The sequence below is a fragment of the Leopardus geoffroyi genome, chromosome B2 (assembly GCF_018350155.1).
Source record: "Leopardus geoffroyi isolate Oge1 chromosome B2, O.geoffroyi_Oge1_pat1.0, whole genome shotgun sequence".
In the NCBI taxonomy this organism is placed as follows: Eukaryota; Metazoa; Chordata; class Mammalia; order Carnivora; family Felidae; genus Leopardus; species Leopardus geoffroyi.
In genome coordinates, this window is record NC_059332.1 from 44,820,506 (window position 1) to 44,840,047 (window position 19,542).

At 48.0% G+C, this 19,542-nt stretch overlaps 2 protein-coding genes across 7 annotated transcripts in view; one reads left to right on the plus strand and one right to left on the minus strand.

The window, feature by feature from the left end:
* The window catches only part of MEP1A (meprin A subunit alpha), a 36,622-nt gene extending 35,095 nt beyond the window's left edge, over positions 1–1,527 (plus strand). Inside the window, exon 14 of the mRNA XM_045498464.1 lies at positions 722–1,527. Coding sequence (XP_045354420.1) covers positions 722–878 — 157 coding nt within the window. The 3' untranslated portion in view covers positions 879–1,527. The remainder of the gene's footprint in view (positions 1–721) is intronic.
* A 13,991-nt stretch (positions 1,528–15,518) lies between these two features.
* Positions 15,519–19,542, minus strand: part of ADGRF5 (adhesion G protein-coupled receptor F5) — a 96,390-nt gene continuing 92,366 nt past the window's right edge. For 5 of the 6 annotated variants that reach the window (XM_045498466.1, XM_045498467.1, XM_045498465.1 and 2 more), the window contains 2 exons: positions 18,792–18,876; positions 15,519–16,823 (listed from right to left, as the gene is read on the minus strand). In XM_045498466.1, the coding sequence (XP_045354422.1) occupies positions 16,744–16,823; positions 18,792–18,876 (165 nt within the window). In that variant the 3' untranslated portion in view covers positions 15,519–16,743. Of the gene's footprint in view, positions 16,824–17,476; positions 17,541–18,791; positions 18,877–19,542 lie in introns of all 6 variants that reach the window. The other variant, XM_045498468.1, reaches the window with a different exon arrangement.

The window sequence follows — 19,542 nt, forward strand, 5'->3', positions numbered from 1 at the left end:
TGTGGTGAGGAGATTGTTTGAAACAAAGGCTAGAATGGCTACCATGGAAAGGATGAAACATCCCCCTCAATGCCCTGCTTCTGAGGTTAGTTGATCTCTGTACCAAATGACATTAAAAAACAAACCAGCAAACCCAGGGGGTGGCCATTGTGTGCCTACTGCGTACCAAACATGACAATAAGCACAACGTGGCAAATTTCAGGGCAGCCTGGGATACAGGTGACAGGATGCTCATGTTACAGCAACATTCAAATTGATATTGTTGGAAGATCTTGGGCTCCCACCAATGCACTGAGCCAGACTCTTTCTGGAGAATTTCCCCTGTAGCTTATAGTCCGAGCCAGCGTGGACAGCGTATTCTTCAAGTACCCCAAACCTTCCTCCTAAGCCTTGCACGTGGTGGCCAAGAGTCCCCGGTCTGGAGACGGACCTCCGGAAATTAGACTTTTAAGTGTGAAACACTAACCGTGTGACCTTGAGCAAGTGATTTAACCTTTCCTGCAAAGACAGGATAATAAGAATAAGGATAATAAGATAATAAGGATAATAAGAAGGATAATAAGAAGGATAATAAGAAAGGCCTGGGAATAACTACCACCTCCTAGGGCTGTTACAAGGTTGTATCGACTCATGCAAAGCCTGGAATGGGGCCAGGCACGTGGAGCCTCTCCGCCGGAGGCTCGGGTGGCTCCCACACTCCTCCTGTGTCTTGTTCCCCTAGGTGCGTCTCCAGCCAAGCCTTCTTCTACACGGGGGACCGCTGTCAGGCCATGCAGGTGCACGGCAGCCTCCTGGGCCTGATGATCGGAGGCACAGCCGGCGTGCTCTTCTTGACCTTCACCATCATCAACATCCTGTCTCAGAAGCCAAGGCAGTGACACGCCTGTTGACAGCAGCCAGATCACAGAAGCACCTTTCCTACTTCAGACCTTCCTTTCTGGGCCTCAGCACAGTTTGGGGCAATTTTTAGCAGCCTCGCTTTGAATAGGCCTCCAGCCTCCGGTGTGGCCATAATGGTTCTTCTGCCCCTGATTCCCACATGGTTCTGTGACCCTACCGTGCGCTCCGACGGGATCTAGCGTGTCCTGGGACAGCATCCACGACACTTCAGCGCGAATCACTTATTTAATTGGCCGTCTTTCCCGTAGACTGTAAGCTCCATGTGGGCAGGCCCTCATTTATCATGTTAGCTCCAATGCCTGGGGGCACACCTGGCTGGCACATCATGAGGACTCAATAAATACGAATGAATGAAATACTAATGAATGGAGAGCTAAGTTATAGAAACTCTCACTCCTACTGCAGATAAAATAGATACAGTGATACTTGTATGTCATTTATATTAAAATCAAATACTTATTTTTCATCAGACACCATAGTACTCAATACACAATAGTACATCAGACACAATAGTGTCGTGGGTGAGAGGAACATTCCTCCTTGCAGCAGACTTAATGGCATTTGCTTTCTTCCTCCTCTGATTCTAAAAATAGGTCTTTAATAAATTCAATAAATATTGAGTTGGTACCTTCTGTGTGTCCAGCATTGCATGTAAATGTGTGTGTGTGTGTGTGTGTGTGTGCGCGCGTGTGTGTGTGGAGAGGGAGGGTTGTCCAAAGCTCCCTCAGATCTGTTTAAGTTTAAACTATATTTTATATACTGTTCATGTATAAAATTACTATATTAATAAACAGAAAGCATCTGGTAGAAGAAAGTTAAAATTTTTTTAATGTTTATTTATTTTAGAGACCGAGAGGGAGAGAGAGAGGCTGAGTGAACAGGGAGGGGCAGAGAGAGAGGGAGACACGAATCCAAAGCAGGCTCCCAGCTCTAAGCTGTCAGCACAGAGCCTGACGTGGGGCTCGAACTCACAAACCACGAGATCATAACTTGAGCCGAAGTTGGACGCTTAACTGAGTGGACCACCCTGGCACCCCAAGAAAGTTTTAAAGAAGTATTTTTAGACGCCCTTTCTTTCTGCAGTTCCTAAGGAGATAAAACTGTCTGGTGCAAGAAAGTCCTAAGATAGGTCAAGCCAAAGGAAAGCTGAGATTCCCATCCCCAGTTGGCACAGACACCACAGAGGGCTGGCTCTGGATGTTTAATAAAGGAAAATACATCAAGGAGCCTGAGTGGTCCAGGAGTTAGGGTACCAACTTCCTAAGTACACATTTTATGGCCATTCTGTAAACAAACATGATGGGTTAAGAAGAATCCCTTGAATAGAAAGGTGTGGGGAGGGTACGTAGCAGGTGCAAACAGCACCTCTTGGGAACTGACTCTCCAGTCTGAGTGCGTCGGTGTCCCTGGGGACCTGGTCAAAGCACAGATTGAGGGCACCACTGCCAGAGTTTCTGACTCAGTAAGTCAAAGGCGGGTCTAAGAATCTGCACTTCTAGCACATTCCCAGGTGACATTACTGTTACTGGTCCCTCGGAACCGCGGCTCTGATGGAAAACGGGTCTGGACGTCAGACACCTTAGACACATCTAACCAGCCGTGCAATTTTAGTAAAGTCATGTAAGCTCTGGGTCTTAGTTTCCTCATTTGTCAGACGGAAGTAATAGTGGACCACCTCCTCTCACCCCACTTTAACACATCCCGGGGTGCAGAGTAATAACGTGGGATCATGGGTCAGAACGTATTTTAGAGTTGAATGCGTGCAGATGTTACCTTTTAGTTTTCAGACCAGATGAGACCCTATCCAGCCACCAGCCTAGACTTCTATCTCCAAAAACCAAATTGAAAATAAACAGCTTCCCTATGGGCTTTGCAGCCTACGAATCCACACTGCCTTTCCAGCTAGGCCTGGAGGTCGTTCCCTCCACAACCTCCAAGTGTCTCACCTCAGAAGGGAGCTCCGCGGGGCACCTGGGTGGCGCAGGAGGTTAAGCGTCCTACTCTTTATTTCGGCTCAGGTCACGATCTCACCTTTGGTGGGTTTGAGCCCTACACTGGGCTCTGTGCTGACAGAGGGGAGCCTGCTTGGGATCCTGCCTCCCTCTCTCTCTCCCCTTACCCACTCACACTCTCTCTATGGCTGTCTCTCAAAAATAAATAAATAAACACTTAAAAATAACCTCGTCAAAATGAGGGTAAGAAGGTACCAGAGTGAGGTAAAATATTTTGATATTTCTCTGTAGGTTCTCACAACCAGTAGCATACCTACTATATAGGTGCATTTCCGTTGATGATTGACGGTCATTTCTATCAGTTAAGAATTGAGTACTTCATGGACTGGACACGGCATTTAGCTTTTCTTTGAGCCTGAAGTTTTCAATCATTCCAGGAGGGTTGGAAGATATCTTATTCTTCTGAGGTGTTGGGGTGGTGATGGAAAAAATAGGCATTCGTGACAGGCGAGAGAAATGCACATTTCATCACCTCTGGGCAGGATGGGATTTAGACGGGCAAGGTGAGAAGGCAGGAAATTCTCTGTATCTGGGTGCTTGGTTCCTTGGTCTTAGTGGGAAGGAGGCAGAGTAGTTTGAACATCTGAAAATGTCTCGTGTTTCCCCCCCGCTTCTCCCATCCCTGGTCCTTTCCCCTTCCCCCAACTGGCTCATTTCCTTCCGTGAAGTGGCCTGGGCCGATCTGGCCATCCACCAATGTCAAGTTCTTCAGTTATATCTGGAGCATGTGGGTGGGAGAAGTGCTCGGGACCTATATGCCTTTACTTCAAATGTTACAATAAAACAGGATTCTAAATTCTGTCACACATTAACATATTTGTCATCCCTCAAGCCCCACAAAAGTCATCTAACTTGTTTTGTAAATGTAATGAAGTGTCTGCTCTGTGAAGTTGCTCTCCAACGAGCATCTTAGATTAAAGGTTCATTCTAGGAACGTGCAACCAAATGATTTGAAGGCCAGTAACAGAATCGTCCAGCTCACGATCTCTCACCTGGGCACTACTGACATTTTAAACTAGATATTCTTTGCTGGGGGCTGTTCCGTGCATTGTAGGATGTCAGCTGTGTCCTAGCCTCTGCTCACTAGACATCGATGCACCACTTTCCCGGTTACAAAGACTGAAAATGTGTCTAGATGTTGCCCAATGTCCCATGGGGGCTAAAATCATCCTGGTGGAGAACCATGGATCTAACTGGATCAGCCAATGGAATATTCCCTCAAGTGAGGAAAATCAGAACCAAATATAGTTGTAATCCGAGATTCTACTCCACATTTAGTTCACTGGGCCTGCCAGAGTTTTGTACCTATAAGTGTTTGATAATTCCATTTTACTGATGCAAAGATGAGTTCATCCTTTATACTAAGGAAAACCCTCTGGTGTGGTTTGCGATAGCAATATTCAAAAGTTTTTGCCATAGAGGGGTGCCTGGGTGGCTCAGTCAGTTGAGCATCCGACTTTGGCTCAGGTCATGATCTCGCAGTTTTTGTGTGTGAGCCCCACGTCGGGCTCTGTGCTGATGGCTCAGAGCCTGGAGTCTGCTTCCGATTCTGTGTCTCCCTGTCTCTGCGCCCCTCCCCTGCTCGTGCTCTGTCTCTCTCTCTTTCTCTCTCTCTCAAAAATAAATAAACATTCAAAAATTTAAAAGGAGAAAAGGTTTTACCATATGTATTTCTGCAGTACAGTCTTTTGGTTAGGGCCCTTCAAGGCTAACTACCATGGTAACGTGGCAGAGTACTTTGACAAGCGTCTCACCCCCTCCAGCTGTGGATCACAGGTGACCCGAATGCTGTATCCTGTGTAATATGATATCAATGCAGCCCTGCATGCAGGCAAATTACAATCTAACACCTCTTCTCCAGGTCCTCCTTTCTGATGAATTATGTCATCCATTTTACGGCTTGGGGGAAACCTAGGGATCTTGAGGTTCCATTCAGATATGTGAGTAAAGTGGGCCGATTCTAGAGAGAATGAGTGCTTTCGTCGGGTCAAAGATCCCTTTAATCTATTGTCCCCTTTGGGCTACCAGGGAAACTTAATAAGACCAGTAGTTGGGGAGGGGTGATGTGTGTGTGTGTGTGTGTGTGTGTGTGTGTGTGTGTGTACATGCGTATTAGAGTCTGTAAGAGATACAGCTAAAAGTCAGATGGGAGAAGACAGTGAAGACAAAACCCATCTTTCTCCACCTTTGACAATTTGGCCAAGGGCTGGTTCTGCAGTCCCAGAATGGACTGAGACACGGCCTTGTGTTGGGCACAGATTCCCCTGGGCCTAGACAAATTTAGGACAGTTATAACCAAGTGTGATTCAACAGCTCAGTGGAAATCATCAGGAACATTTAAAGATTTCTGTCTGGTCAAGAGAGTAAAAGGAGAGTGGAAGCGTGGGATCACCACTCTCTATTCCCTAAACTGGCTGTCAATCAGAGCTGAAGACAGCCCAGTGCTCTCACAAATGAATCGGAGAATCCAAATAATTCACTTAGCAAATCAGCAGCTGCTTCAGTCTGCATATCACAGGGGAAATCACGACGTAGCCAAGTTTATTCGGACAAATGTCTCAATTCTTCACTTGTGTTTAAACGCCACCTTAAAGTACCTGGGTGGCTCAGTCGGTTAGGCGTCAGACTTCAGCTCAGGTCATGATCACGTGGTTCGTGAGTTCAAGCCCCGCGTCAGGCTCTGTGCTGACAGCTCAGAGCCTGGAGCCTGCTTCGGATTCTGGGTCTCCCTCTCCCTGTGCCCCCCTCTCAAAAATAAATAAACATTAAAAAAATTTAAACACCACCTTAGAAACATACTTCATTTCTGAGAAATCCTTTTCTTCTGTGTGTTTAAATGGCACCCAACACTCCGAAAGTGCTCGATGGATCTCTGGCAAGAGTAAAACAGCATCGCTGGTGACAGGAACCTCATGGAAGTTCGTCTGAATGAAGCCCAAGATTGAAATGGCTGCTCCATTTGGGAAGTCAACTAGGTGGCTAATGTGAGATCTGCTTTCAAGAAAGCAACACGGTGGGAATCCTTTTATGCTCCATCAGAGACCAAAGAAGGAAGTGGACCAACTCCCAAGTCTGCCAGAACACTGGTCATTGTGTCCTGGGCTGGCTCTGTGTGAAATCATAAGGTAAGATTAAGGTTGGAGACACCTTCCCTTCTCCAAGCTTTCCATCACTACTGCTCTCTCTCCCATTTTGTATACCCGGAACTCTCCCTGCTATTGGACTGTACATGCATCGGGTTGCATGAAGAAGCAACAGAGAGAGGTGGCCAAGTGCACATATTCCAGGTCAGACCCTCTGCATTCGGTACCTGGCTCCACCATTCTTGAGCTGTGTGACCTTGGGCGTTATTAACTTCCCTGTACTTAGTTCATTCATCTGCAGAATAAAAAGAACGTCTACTCAACCCAGGGTTGCTGTAAGGCTTAAATGAGATTATATGCATTAAAAGCTCAGGACGGGCACCAAACATGTGCTGAGAACTCAATAAATATTGGCATAGATAGATACTTATCAGCCATTTGCAGTGGAAGGTAAATTTTATTTCATTTGCTGTGTACTTCTCTCCCAGAGGTTTTTGCACGGTAAGCCTCATCTCTCCTTGAGATTTGGTTTTCGGTTAGAAGGATGTCCCATAAGGGAGAAGGTGGCAGAGTTATTCTGGAAGCGGGGTGGGATGGGGGCTGTGTCTGGAAGGGGGGTGGGGTGGGGGCTGTGTAAGCAACATCCCAAAGCATATGACATTGTCCCATGTTCAGAAATTGCCTGCTCCCTTACACAAGGCCGGGTCGGCATGTTCCTTTGTGCCAAGGATTAGCCTTCGTAGCAATTGGTACTGTTTACTTCTTCTGGGTTTTCTTGGATCACACTCTGGTTGGCCAAGCCAGCAGCCTCCTCTTGAATGAGTGTCCAGAAACTAGACCAAAACTCACCAGCTGGCCTCAGCAGTGGGCTGTGTGTCAGAAAGCCCTGGGACAGCTGTGGGTCCAGCGTGGGTGGAAAATGAAAACCCGGCTTGGCAGTAATTTCCCATGGATGGAGTAGAATAGGGAATCAGGTCTACCCTAGTTCATCCTTTTGAAGGTGTATTTGTGGGAACAGCGTGAAGGCCCTGTAAAAAACGGAAGGCATCCGTCTGGCTTCCTCAAACTACCTTCCAGACAGACTGCTGTCTGAAAGGGGAAACCAGGTGATTTCTGGGCTTGCCTTTCGGCTTTGGCTTTGCCTTTGCTTGGGTGCAGAAGATTCGGTCAGTAAGGCGGCGCCCCCTCCGAGGACCACAAGGTGGCGATCCAGCCTCAGCAGAAGCCTGCGGGCCCGGCGAGGACCCCCCCCACCCCCCCCACCCCACCAGCCGGAGGCCAGCTGTCTGTCAACTGCGGAGCCCAGCTGGAGATTCCTGTCGGTTCCGCTTTGACTCGGACAGACAGCTGCGGGAGAGCGCCTCCGGGCCTGGGCCTGGGAACCGCTCACTGTTCCAGAAAAACATTCCTCCTCGGGAAAGCAAAATCGAACACCTCCTTCCACCGCAACCGGGGGGGTGTGGAGGCTGGTTGGCTGGATGGAGGAGGAGGACACGGGATGGCACAAAATGGAAATTGCTTCCCAGAAGGCGGGGCCCGCGACGCTCTTGGAGGTGCTGTTCAACGGAGGAAGTGAGCTGCGAGGACCGTCTTCCCGTGACTTGCCCCATCAGTTCCTGTTGCTTTTCGTGCTGAGAAAAAGCCTCTTTTTTTTTTTTTTTTTTTTTTTTTCCTGGGCTCCTGGGTGTGTTATGTGTGGTTTGTGACAGTCAGCGGCCTGCCTCCCTGGGACTTGGCTCTGCATTAAAGAATGAAACCCTGGGGCATGATCCGTCTCACCTCTCCCCTACCCCACCGCCCATTTGTGCAGAGGGGGCCCTGGTGACCTTGCAACTCTCTCTCTCTCTCTCTCTCTTTTTTAATATAAAGTTTATTTACTTATTTTAATTTTTTTAAATGTTTGTTCATTTTGAGAGAGAGAGAGAGAGGGAGAAAGAGGGGCAGAGAGAGAGGGAGACACAGAATCTGAAGCAGGCTCCAGGCTCTGAGCTCAGCACAGAGCCTGAAGTCAGGCTCCCGCCTACCAACTGTAAGATCGTGACCCGAGCTGGGGTCGGATGCTTTAACCCACTGAGCCACCCAGGTGCCCCATAAAGTTTATTTATTTATTTTTGAGAGACAGAAAGAGAGCGAACGGCGAAGGAGCAGGGAGAAAGAAAGAGAGAGAACCCCAGGCAGGTTCCACACTGGCAGCGCTCCACGTGCGGGGCTGGAATTCACAAATCGGGACATCATGACCTGAGCGGAAATCAACGGTCGGTCGGACCCTTAACCCCCTCAACCGACTGAGGCAGCCAGGCGCCCTGCCCTTGCAAGTCTTCATCCCAGAGTTTAAAGGTCAAAGGTTAAGAACGGGTAGCTAGAAAATCACTTAGAAAGTAGCAAAGATGGGGCGCCTGGGTGGCGCAGTCGGTTAAGCGTCCGACTTCAACCAGGTCACCATCTCGCGGTCCGGGAGTTCAAGCCCCGCGTCGGGCTCTGGGCTGATGGCTCAGAGCCTGGAGCCTGTTTCTGATTCTGTGTCTCCCTCTCTCTCTGCCCCTCCCCCGTTCATGCTCTGTCTCTCTCTGTCCCAAAAATAAATAAACGTTGAAAAAAAATTAAAAAAAAAAAAGTAGCAAAGATGATGGTAGGCAAAGATGATGGTAGCTACCTTGCGGGGGCCCACGTCCCCTCCCCGCCCCCCCAGGGGAAATTGGTGTCTGGAGATAAATGACAGGGGCCTGCCGCGGGGTAGGCTTCAGGGATTGTGCCTACTCGTTCTGTGTGTTCCACAGTCACTGAGCATAGAAAACTTGTGAAGATCGTTTCCTCTCTAGAAGGTGCTAGAAGATAAACTTAGGTATCTGTCTGTACTGGACATAAGGAGAGAGGGGGTGGGGCTGCGGGGGAGGCGGCGGGTGAGTGGATAGAACCCTAACCCTTGAGGTTGGTAAATGGGAAGCAATCAGGTGCTTTCTCGCTGCCCCACTCCTTCAGAATCGCTGAGGGGGACCCGAGAGAAGGGGCGGATACATCACAGGCGTGGCCCAGGGGGCCAGTTCCACTCTCTCAAAGTCCACACTGCTGGGCATCTGCAGCCCCGAGGGGTCATTTGATAGGAGCCTCCCCCCGGGGGTCAGGCTGTGTTTGGATTTTGCTGCTGCTGCTGGCTGGCCTGGAGGAAAGAGGCGCCTGGAGGTCTGCCGCGTGGACCCATTTGATGCTGGAAAGCGTTACTCAAAGCAGGCCTTCCCTGGGAACCCACTAATCACACTTAAAAAGCTTTCCTGCTTCCCCAAACTTTCATCCTCCTGGACCATCCGGTCTCCAGGCCCCGGCTCAAGGGCCCAGAAGGAGTTGCAGGGGGAAGTTGATCCACAGGGGAGCCCGGTCCTCAGAGTTCTGAAGGCCCCTGGGGTGGTGGGACAGGCCTGGGCCCCAGGCGATCTTCCCTGTACCGTGGGCGACTTCTGGGCTGTGTGTGCTGGGGACTGAGTCCTGACCTGTGACCCAGATTCTGAGGCAAGGAAGAAGGCCAGACTCTTCCGGGAAGTGTGGACGGTCTATGTGGAGGTACGTCCGCATGTGTGCTTTGGGGCCTCGTAGGAAAAGTCATCTTGTTACGTACAGGATTAGCTTGCAGGAGATCTTTGGAGCCAGCAATTTGTTCAGGACTCATTTCCTCATAGGTACCTCACGAACTGTGACCTAACCTTCCTGATCCAGGGTCCTCCTGATAACCCCCTAGATGCCCAGGGCTTAGAATGCCCCTGGAACCCCATTGGAATCACCAGAACTTAATGCCCCTCCTTACAGCTGTCTGTGGGCAGCCTCTATCTGCCTTTCAAAGAGATACTGGGAGTAATCTTTTGTTTGAATGCTTGACAGGCTTACGAAATCTGTTTTTATGTAAACGGTGCTTTGTAAGCCTGACCACAGCCCTGGGAGGTAACTAGAATGATCTCCAGGTTTTAGGTGAGCGAACCAAAGACCAGAGAGGTTTAGGGGAGGCTCGGGTGAGCGAGGAATCGTGTGTTTCTGTTCTAGGAGCCGTGTTCTTTCTGCTACACCATACTGACAAGACAGCAAGCTCCTGCCCCAAGAAAGAAGGCTGATGGAGGTTCCAGACACTTCCTCCTTCCTGAGGAAGAGGTGTAACTGTGATTTTATTTATTTATTTATTTATTTGGAGAGACAGGAGTGGGGAAGGGCAGAGAGAGAGAGGGAGAGAGAGAGAGAATCCCAAGCAGCCTCCAAGCTGTCAGTGTGGAGCCTGATCCAGGGCTTGAACTCATGAACCATGAGATCATGACTGGAGCGGAAATCAGGAGTCGGGCACTTAACCGCCTGAGCCGCCCAGGCACCCCAGAGCTGTGATTTTCGGAGGCAAATGCCCCATGCTTGTCACAAGTCTCGGAGGAGAGTTTTGAACAGTGTGGCTTTCAGGCCAACTTGGAGGGGCAGGGGTGATAGGGAAGAGAGGTGTTTGGGGCCTTGTGGAGCTCTGCCCCCTCCCCCCTGCCCCAATGTATGCAGGGTCTCTGCACAGACCAGCACGGGTGGTGTGGTACAGGTTTTCTTTAAATTCATTCTGCTGCCTTCCTGTCGGCATACACAAGGCAGAATAGCAGAAAGCCTTTGTCTCTGGTTTATGCTCTAAAGCTGCGTTGTCCAATGCGGTAGCCTCCAGAGACGGGTGGCTGTTGAACACTTGAAATATGGCTGAGCCATTTGGTTAGTGTGAGATGCACACTGGCATTTCAACACTTAGTACAAAAAAAGAGAGAAAGGAATGTAAAATGTCTCATTAACACATTTACTTCAATGGCATCTGGAAACGACAGCGTTTGGGATATACTCAGTAACATAAAAGCATTATCGCAGTTAATTTTACCTACTCCCCTTTTTGTAACTGGGCCGCTAAAAGTTCAAAATTCTCACGTTCTAGTTCCTCTAGACAACGCAGCTTACAAGGTGTTACCGAATAGTTCAAAGGAAGCTGCGTTCATGTTCACATAAAGTGTTCATAGGAAGCCTGCTTTTCTTCCTGTTTACATGAAGAAAGTATAAACGTCGTAAAGCTGGGGTGGGGGGAAATCTTCAAAACACAAAAATAAACAATCTTCCTTCTGAAAGATGTATGCGTTTTCGTACAAAGGAAAAAACTCGGTGCAAAAGAGCAGGAAACTCCAGACAAGTTGCTGTGACCCGTAAGAGCATATGAGAGATCTGTGGGTTTATGGAGGACGAGATGTTCCCAGTCCTGGGTGTGAACGACAGGCTCCCAGTGTCATCATTGCACGGGGAGCCTTGAAGGACGAGAAAGTGCCCAGCACAGAAGGAGCACTTTGGCTTTATTTTAATTTTTAAAAAAAGTTTATGTTGATTTTTGAGAGAGCGAGAGAGAGAATGAGTAGGGGAGGGGCAGAGAGAGAGGGAGACACAGAATCTGAAGCAGGCTCCAGGCTCTGAGCTGTCAGCACAGAGCCCGACGTGGGGCTCGAACCCACGAACTGTGAGACCGTGACCTGAGCCGAAGTCAGATGCTCAATTGACTGAGCCACCCAGGTGCCCCAGCATTGAAATACTTGAGTCACAAGAGCCTTATTACTGACACTGCCTGAGACACCCTTTAAAGTGTGATTACTGGTATGGATAAAGAAACATTTTCAGGTCATGTATCCACAGCTAATGCCTCAGAGAGAATCTACAGGGTGGTGTTGGGTCCTTAATGTTGTTTGCTTGTTTAAACAATCTGATGAAATATCTCGTGTGATACTCCCCCATTAACTGTGAGCAGGACCTGTAAATATGATATCACTCCCACGAGTAGATTCCATTATGTGGCAAAGGTGGAGGGATTTTGCAGACGTAATCAAGGCCCCTAATCACCTGACTTTGAATTAATCACGAGGGTGATTATCGCGGGTGGGCCTGACCTAATCAGGTGAGTCCTTTAAAAGAGGGTCTAGGATCAGAAACTGAAGGAGGCAGGGAGATTCGAAGCAGTACAGAAGTCCTCCTGCTGACTTTACAGAAGCAAACGACCATGTTGTGGAGAAGGCCATATGGCAGGGAATGGCAGGACACCTCTAGATGCTGAAGGCCTCAATCCTATAACTGTAAAGAACGAATTCCACCGAACAACCGATGAGCTTGGAGGAGAAGCCCAATGTTCAGATGAATCCACAGCCCCGGCTGACAGCTTGAGGTCAGCCTGGGAAGACCCTGAACAGAGGACCTAGTTAAGCCGTGCCCAGACTTCTGACCCACGGAAACCATGCGATAACAAGGTGAGTGCTGTTTTAAGCCTCTAAGTTTACGGTAACATGTTACACCCCAATAGAATATTAATACAGGGCATATGGGCCCATGTTGCAGAAATACCTGTTGCTAACAGAACTCATGAGACGCTGTTTTCAGCTGTCGGTGAAAATTCCAACCAAGCCACACACAACTGTTAGAATAGATATTTGTTTAGTTGGGTGCTGAGAGCTTTACTTCAAGGTCCCGTGTTTAAGCCCTCCGTAAGCCTCCAGGATTCACACGCTGCATCGAGGTATGGCTGGTGTGATGGGAGACGTCAGTGCTGTCAGCCAATGGAGCTCTGCTGGGAGCTTCTGGGAGCCCCTCACCCCAAGCCTGGAGAATGGAGTTAAATTCTGGTTGGATTTCCGGTGGGGGAGCCTGAGACCGCAGCACTGACCTACTGTGAAAGAGCAGACGATCTGTATAAAGAGAGTTCCAGGAGACCTCGCTGGGTATTTTCCTGTTACAAGCATGGAAAGCCCACATAGAGTTTGCCGACACACTATTATGACCCGATTTAATATCCCCAGTCATAACATTAGAAACCTATAGCATCTCGTTTCAGAGCTAACAGTTTTCAAATGATGAGACACGATTTTCATGGCCTTTTAAACAATAACACAAGGAAGATAAATCTCTACGGTAAGCCCCTCCTTTATTTTGGACACTCAGGGAATCAGCCTTCCCCTGGCCTGTGTCACCGATGCTCTTTGGGATGCAGAGTGCCCTTTGACATCAACTTCCCACGCCACAAATAAAATGCATTTCGCCTACACGGGATTTCTGTGACTAGACTTGCTTTCTTTTGGTCTCCTCAAAATCGGTTGTGACTTTCCTTTCCTCTCATCTCAGAATAACTCCCTCCCCCGCTTCTGCATTTACTGGTCACTGTCGGCTTCCTCCTCTCCACGTCACTTTTTTTTTTTTTTTTAGCCTTCCAACCCTGATCTCTCTGACGCTCTCTACACAAACCACAAAACGCTATCACTTGCCAGTGTTTCTTTTTTTTTAAATTCATTCATTCATTCATTCATTCATTCATTCATTTAGAAAGGGAAAGCAGGCATGCACAGGGGAGAGGGAGGGAGAGCATCCCAAGCAGACTCCGCACTGTCAGCACAGAGCCCGACATGGGGCTCGATCTCACAAACTGTGAGATCACGACCTGAGCCCAAAATCAAGAGTCAGGCACTTAACCGACCGGGCCACCCAGGTGTCCCCCTTCCCAGTGTTTCTCAGTTTCTTAGCAACTTCTATCCTGAAAACCCCATGGATGTTTATTTACCTCTTTCTCCATATATAAGAGTTGGGCGGGGCGGGGAGGGGGGGAGGAGAGTAGCCACATGGGTCATTCAAGACATGATGTGTTACCAATATTCCCAGAGAATATTTCCATAGTTTATTTTAATTTCTCATTCGCCTTTTTTTTTTAAGTTTATTTATTCATTTTGAGAGGGAGGAAGAGAGAGAGAGGCAAAGAGAGAAGGGGAGAGAGAATCCCAAGCAGGCTTTGCACTGTCAGCAGGGCTCCATCTCACACGTTGTGAGATCATGACCCGCGTTAGACACTTAACCAACTGAGCCACCCAGGTGCCCGAATTATTCACAAATAATTGCTATTTGTGACTGCTCTGACCTCACGACCTCTGAAGTATTAGCACAGATCCCTTTGCAAGAAACTGACTTACCAGAAGGCCCTTAATGCAAGCTAGTCCTGGCCCATGGAACTTTACCCACTGAGGGAGGTCAGGAACATGGGAAACACTAGACACTATGGGAGCTGAGTGGACCACACATCCCACTTTGCCCCATCAGAGCCAACATTCCTTCTCCCTCGTCCTCAGAAATCTGCTGCCAAACCCTTGCAATCCTTGCTGACTGAAAACTAGTGAACGCCGGGCCTGGCGGGGCTCCCGCTTCCATAGGCCTTCCAGATTCATGGGCTGCTCTCTCTCACGATTTTGAATTCTATTGTTTATTTTAGGATAATCTTGGCAAACCGCAGCGATTGAACTATGTATCTTGCAGTTGGGCAGAAAACCAGCAAGCATCGCTCTAATTTTTTTTATTTTTCATAGGCTTTCTGGAATTTGGATCTGGTATTGTGGCTTGAAAGGTGGAAAGTGCACGCACACACACGTGTGTGTGTGTTGGGGGTAAGGGAACGTGCTCCAGTGAATGCACGTGGGCAAAGGGCCAAAGCCACATCCTATGGAACTCTGCAAAGGTTCCTGCCATTATGGAGGATCCCCCCCATGAACACAATGATTCCTAAGGTTATCCCTGCTGACGTGGGGGGAAGTTCTATGTTTCTTGTCCCGTTGTGTTTTTGAACGCCCCCTGAGTGCTACGCTTTCCTTGGCTGATCATGTCACGATGCCCATGCTCACATGTTGTACTATATAACCAAGCCTCCATCATCCCTGCCATTACTACAGGAACCAGCCCCGGCAAAGCCATTACGATCTCTAATTCTCCTTCCATCCATCCTGGAGCCTAGCCTGTGGCTCTGTCTCCTCAGGACTGAGCTCTGCCCAAAGGTGACCATTCCTGGAGAATTGTATAGCTGAGTCATCTCCTTTGTGACCATTTCCAGGCACGCATGGGAGTAGAGGTCTACACCATTTGGGAACACGTAGAAATGAAGAGCTCATTTACTTGAAACGTGATTGGGACTTCTATCTGTCCCACCTCCTTCTCCCCATGAAGAACAGAGAGGCAGAAGTAAGAGTTTTAAACTACAAATAAAAAGAAGGGATGTCAGAGAGTTAAAATATTAAAAGGAAACCCTTGCAACCCTTGAGTTCCTTTCGAACTCAATAAATAAACGGTTTCTGTGTCACAGCCTCTTGGTTCCTACCTTCCTGATGGTGAGGCCTGTTTTGGTTCTCAGCCCTTACGAAGACCACGCAGCCCACATTTCCCGAGGAACCTCACGTTTTTATTCTGTTTTGCTCTCTCTCTGAGATCAGACTTCACTTTGGAACGTATGGTTGCTGTGGCCACAGCCGACTTTCATCTGGGGGCGATTTTAATAATAGTTGTATTTTTATGAAATGCACACAGCACGAGAAACACACACACCTGCACCTAATTCATAAACAGTCACCTCCTTGGGAAAATCTCCACCATCTGCTCACTGAGGTAAAGGGTCATTAGGAGCGTAGACCGAGCCAGCTGTAAAATTTCTTTCCAGAAGATTGCCAAGTGGTCGGAATAAACACAAGTTAGACAATGCAAAACTCTTAACGTATATTGGTCTCGGAACTCAAGCACTTAAAGAGCTAATGCATAGGGAGCTACACAACACACCAAGGGCCACGAAATCCACGGTAGCAACAACAGGAACGATAAACCGTGCCATACGATTATTAAAATCTATTAAAATCTATTCTATTGTGCCCAGAGAAGTACCTGGTTAAAGCTGTTAAATACAGTATATGACAGGTGGGATCTGTTTTCAGTGCAATATATCACACTTATATCACATTATATCACATTTGGCAAGTGATGGATATAAAAAAATATATTTTTGGCCTTCAAAAAAGTGGAATACACCAACATGTAAGGCTTTTCCCGATAAACTTTAGAAGATGCAATTAGCCGTTGGGTCTGCTGGGATCTAATAAAGAGCCTCAATCACGCTTCCTCTGCCTACTCGGTCCACTGAGCTCAAACCTTAGCACAAACTAATAGCATCTGTGTGTGTGTTTAGCATCAGGAGAATTACATCTTCCATGCATTTCTTATAAATATTATTATCCACTTGAAAGCATCTTCATGTTACAATTTCCTCCCTATCTTTTCCCACTGTCCTTTTTTTTTTTTTTTTTTTTCTCTCTCTCTCTCTCTGTCCCTCTCTCGTAGCTAAGAAAATACCAGGAAGATACCAGACTTTCCCCCTGGCTTATTTCAGTTTCCGTTTTGAGCCATTTTTGTATTCTCCATGTGGCAGTGTCTGAATAGTTACATTAACATGGAAGTAATGTAGTTTTTAATGTTTTTCTCTATCTTTTTCTTTTTTCCTGTTTCCTTCCTTCCTTCCTTCCTTCCTTCCTTCCTTCCTTCTTAGAATTCACTGAAGTAGTTCCTAGGTATTAGCCTTGTACCTAGGAAAGCTTATTTTTGTGTCCAACGTGTGAAAAGGAACAATGCCTCTTTGAAATTCTATTTTACAATACAGACAGGGAAATTGGGCCTCGGGGGACTTGAGTTTCACTTAAATACTATACACACTTAGTATTACACAAGAGGTGGGGGTGGGGCAGCAAATAAACTTAACAATGACTTTGAGTCCGTCCTTATGAAAGAAAGCTTCTTCCCCTAATGAAACAGTCTCTTCAGCATCCGCTCCAGGAAGCCTGTGGAGAAAACAGTTCACCCGTGGCTTTGGAAGGACTTTTTTCAGAGCGCATCCACTGTCCTTTAAGAAGTCGTATGGGTGGATTTTCCTGTTGTTAGTTGAGCAACGAGTAAGCACTGGATGTATTTTCCAGGGATGAGCTGGTTGTTTCTGGGGTGGAGACATTGTACGTGCCTGAAAAACAGAGCAGCAGCTCGGCCTTAAGGACAAGACTTCCTGATCACTGCGGTGTGAGCCTCTCCTAATGGCCCAAGGGGAGCTCTAGCCCGAGAGCCAGACAAGCTCGGCCATGCCTGGAAACACACCCATGCCTGCCCTCCTCCCAGGACCCAGAAGTGCCAGAGAACAAAGCTGTTGTTCTCAAGCATGCGCGGCAGCCCACGAGACAAGCGCTAACTGCTTCACATCAAACCAGCAGCCAGATTTCTACAAAGGCCGGGGAGATACGAACTCTGGGCAGCCCTCCACATGCCACCACATGCACGGGCCTGGGGACATCTGTGTGAGGGAACCTCCCTGGCCCCCTGGGGTTGGAGTGACTTGGGAAGGTCTTGGGGGGAGGGGGGGGAGCCAGAGGCTGAGCTGAAAGGTGAGGGCGGCGGTTGGGGGCAGGGGGAAAGGGGAACAAGAAATGAAAGGAGAAAATTACAAGGGAAGGAAAGACAGGACTGGGAAAGAAGCAGAAGTCAGGGGATGCTCATGAGAGTGCAGCTGAGGGGGCAGCCACGGAGCAACCACAGGGGCTGGTGTCAGCGGGAGGCGGGGACTGAGCACAGGGGCGAGTGAGGGTGGTGTTGGGCAAGGAGGGGACACGGTGCCCACCCTACCATCAGACTGGTGAGCTGCCACTGCTAACAAGGTTTCCATCACTGCCTGGGGGGCCCTGCGGGGCTGCTGACAACATAAACCAAAGTTACAGTGATTACGGGACCCTCAGGTAAGCCAGTAGGGCGCTGAGTTAATGACCTTCGAGGGGTCATTGAATGGCAGTGACTGGAAATCTCAGGCCCTGGGACCTCAGGAGCAGAGCCCCAACTCCACCTTTGACCGGACTGGTTCAAAAGCAAAGAGCACATTTTATCGGCCTTGCATATTGTGTCATTCTGATTCGGTAGAATCATTTCACAGAGTTTTAACCCGAGCGCGAATGGTCAACACGTTCCAGCGACAGTGCTGGCCAAGTGCAGTGGTTGTACTACACCCTGCAGATTTGATAATTTCACACCAGCTGCCATCGGTGACTTGCCAAATCGCAAGTGAAGGTCCTCCGGTTTCATGAGTAACGCATCAGGTTGAAGCAAAAAAACACCAAGTCCTCCGGAGTTTTAACAAATGGTAGGCATTCTCAATTGATTGCATAGGAAGAGCCTTAGTCTGGAATAATGACGGTTTTCTAGATTCAGCATTTGTGAGATCTGTTCAGTTTCAAGAAGCTGGAGGGAGTTTTGGTGCTTATTTTCCTGGGGGTAGGGGCATAGCGGGCAGAGGTTTCAACTTGCCAGATTAGCTGAGACCCATTGCTGAAAGTCATTCACATCATTGATTTCATACCTCCAAGGTAGCAATTTAACTGTGCATGTTTCTAACAGAACAGCTAACTTGGGTGATTCCTCCTCTATGCATGCACGGTTTTATACATGCCCACATATAAAACAAACACACTCCCCCCACCCCCCAAAAAAAGAAAAAAAAGGGAAAAGAGATCCACAGCATGTGATCCTGTAGTAGTTTCCTAAATATATTTTTTTGCCGTACCTTAACCCATAAACATGACCTGCCTATTCTTATTTAACGCGAATAGCAATGAACTCCGCATTTGACAAGGCTAGCAATTTACAGTTCCCACTTTTGTGGTGGATATGGTTTTGACAGCTCTCCACAGGCTTGTCTAGATTCTCCAAATCTTATCCTTTTTAAGTTATTATCAGTTGCCCGCTGAAGGCAGTTGCTCTCCCTACAATCTGCTGGTGGTTTGGGAAATAGAAGCGAGTTCCTGTATTTAACCTCTGCCCCAAATGAGGCTGTTCATGGTAAACGCCATGAAGTGGGAAAGTAGGGGTGTGAGAGTCCGCATCAGGGCAAATGTGCTCAAGTCAACCCAAACTAAGGACCCCAGGGAGTGAGCTAGAGGTCACTACGTACCTGTTTTACCAAACAAATTGTTAAATCTTCTTGATATCGGAGAACTCATAGAAAATACTGGTGTAGATGAACCGAGGGATGTTGACTGAAAAAGAAAAAAAGACAATTAGCAAGCAAATGTTAAACCAAAGCCCTGTTCTGATTCCTCTTTTTTTTTTTTTTTTTTTTTTTTTTAACGTTTATTTATTCCTGAGAGAGAAAGAGGCAGAGCATGAGTTGGGGAGGGGCAGAGAATGAGGGAGGCACAGACTCCGAAGCAGGCTCCAGGCTCCGCGTTGTCAGCACGGAGCCGGACGCGGGGCTCGAACTCACAAACTGTGAGATCATGACCTGAGCCAAAGCCTGACGCTCAACTGACTGGGCCACCCAGGCGCTCCACCAAAGCCCTCTTTTGCGCTCTCTGATGGTTTGTTTGCTGCCCTCTAGTGGTCACCGCCTGCATCTCTCATTCCGCTTGACAGTGAGCCTGAAAGAGCATGAATTTCAAGTTCAAACAAATCAAGTAGGAGGGCCACCTTGAAACATCGGACTCTCACCAGAATTAGGAAAATAACTTTAAATATGTGTTTTACTGTTCTATAGGGTTTAGTGTCTTCTGACGTGTGAAAACAGTCAACTCTGTTTGAGCGCAATCGTTATTTTCCAAAACGAACTACCAACAATCTCTGCGTTATTCCTCACATTCTGTTCTCTATTGTCTTCAATGTCCCCAGAAAACTTCTTGTTTCTCACTGAACTTGGATTTTTGACC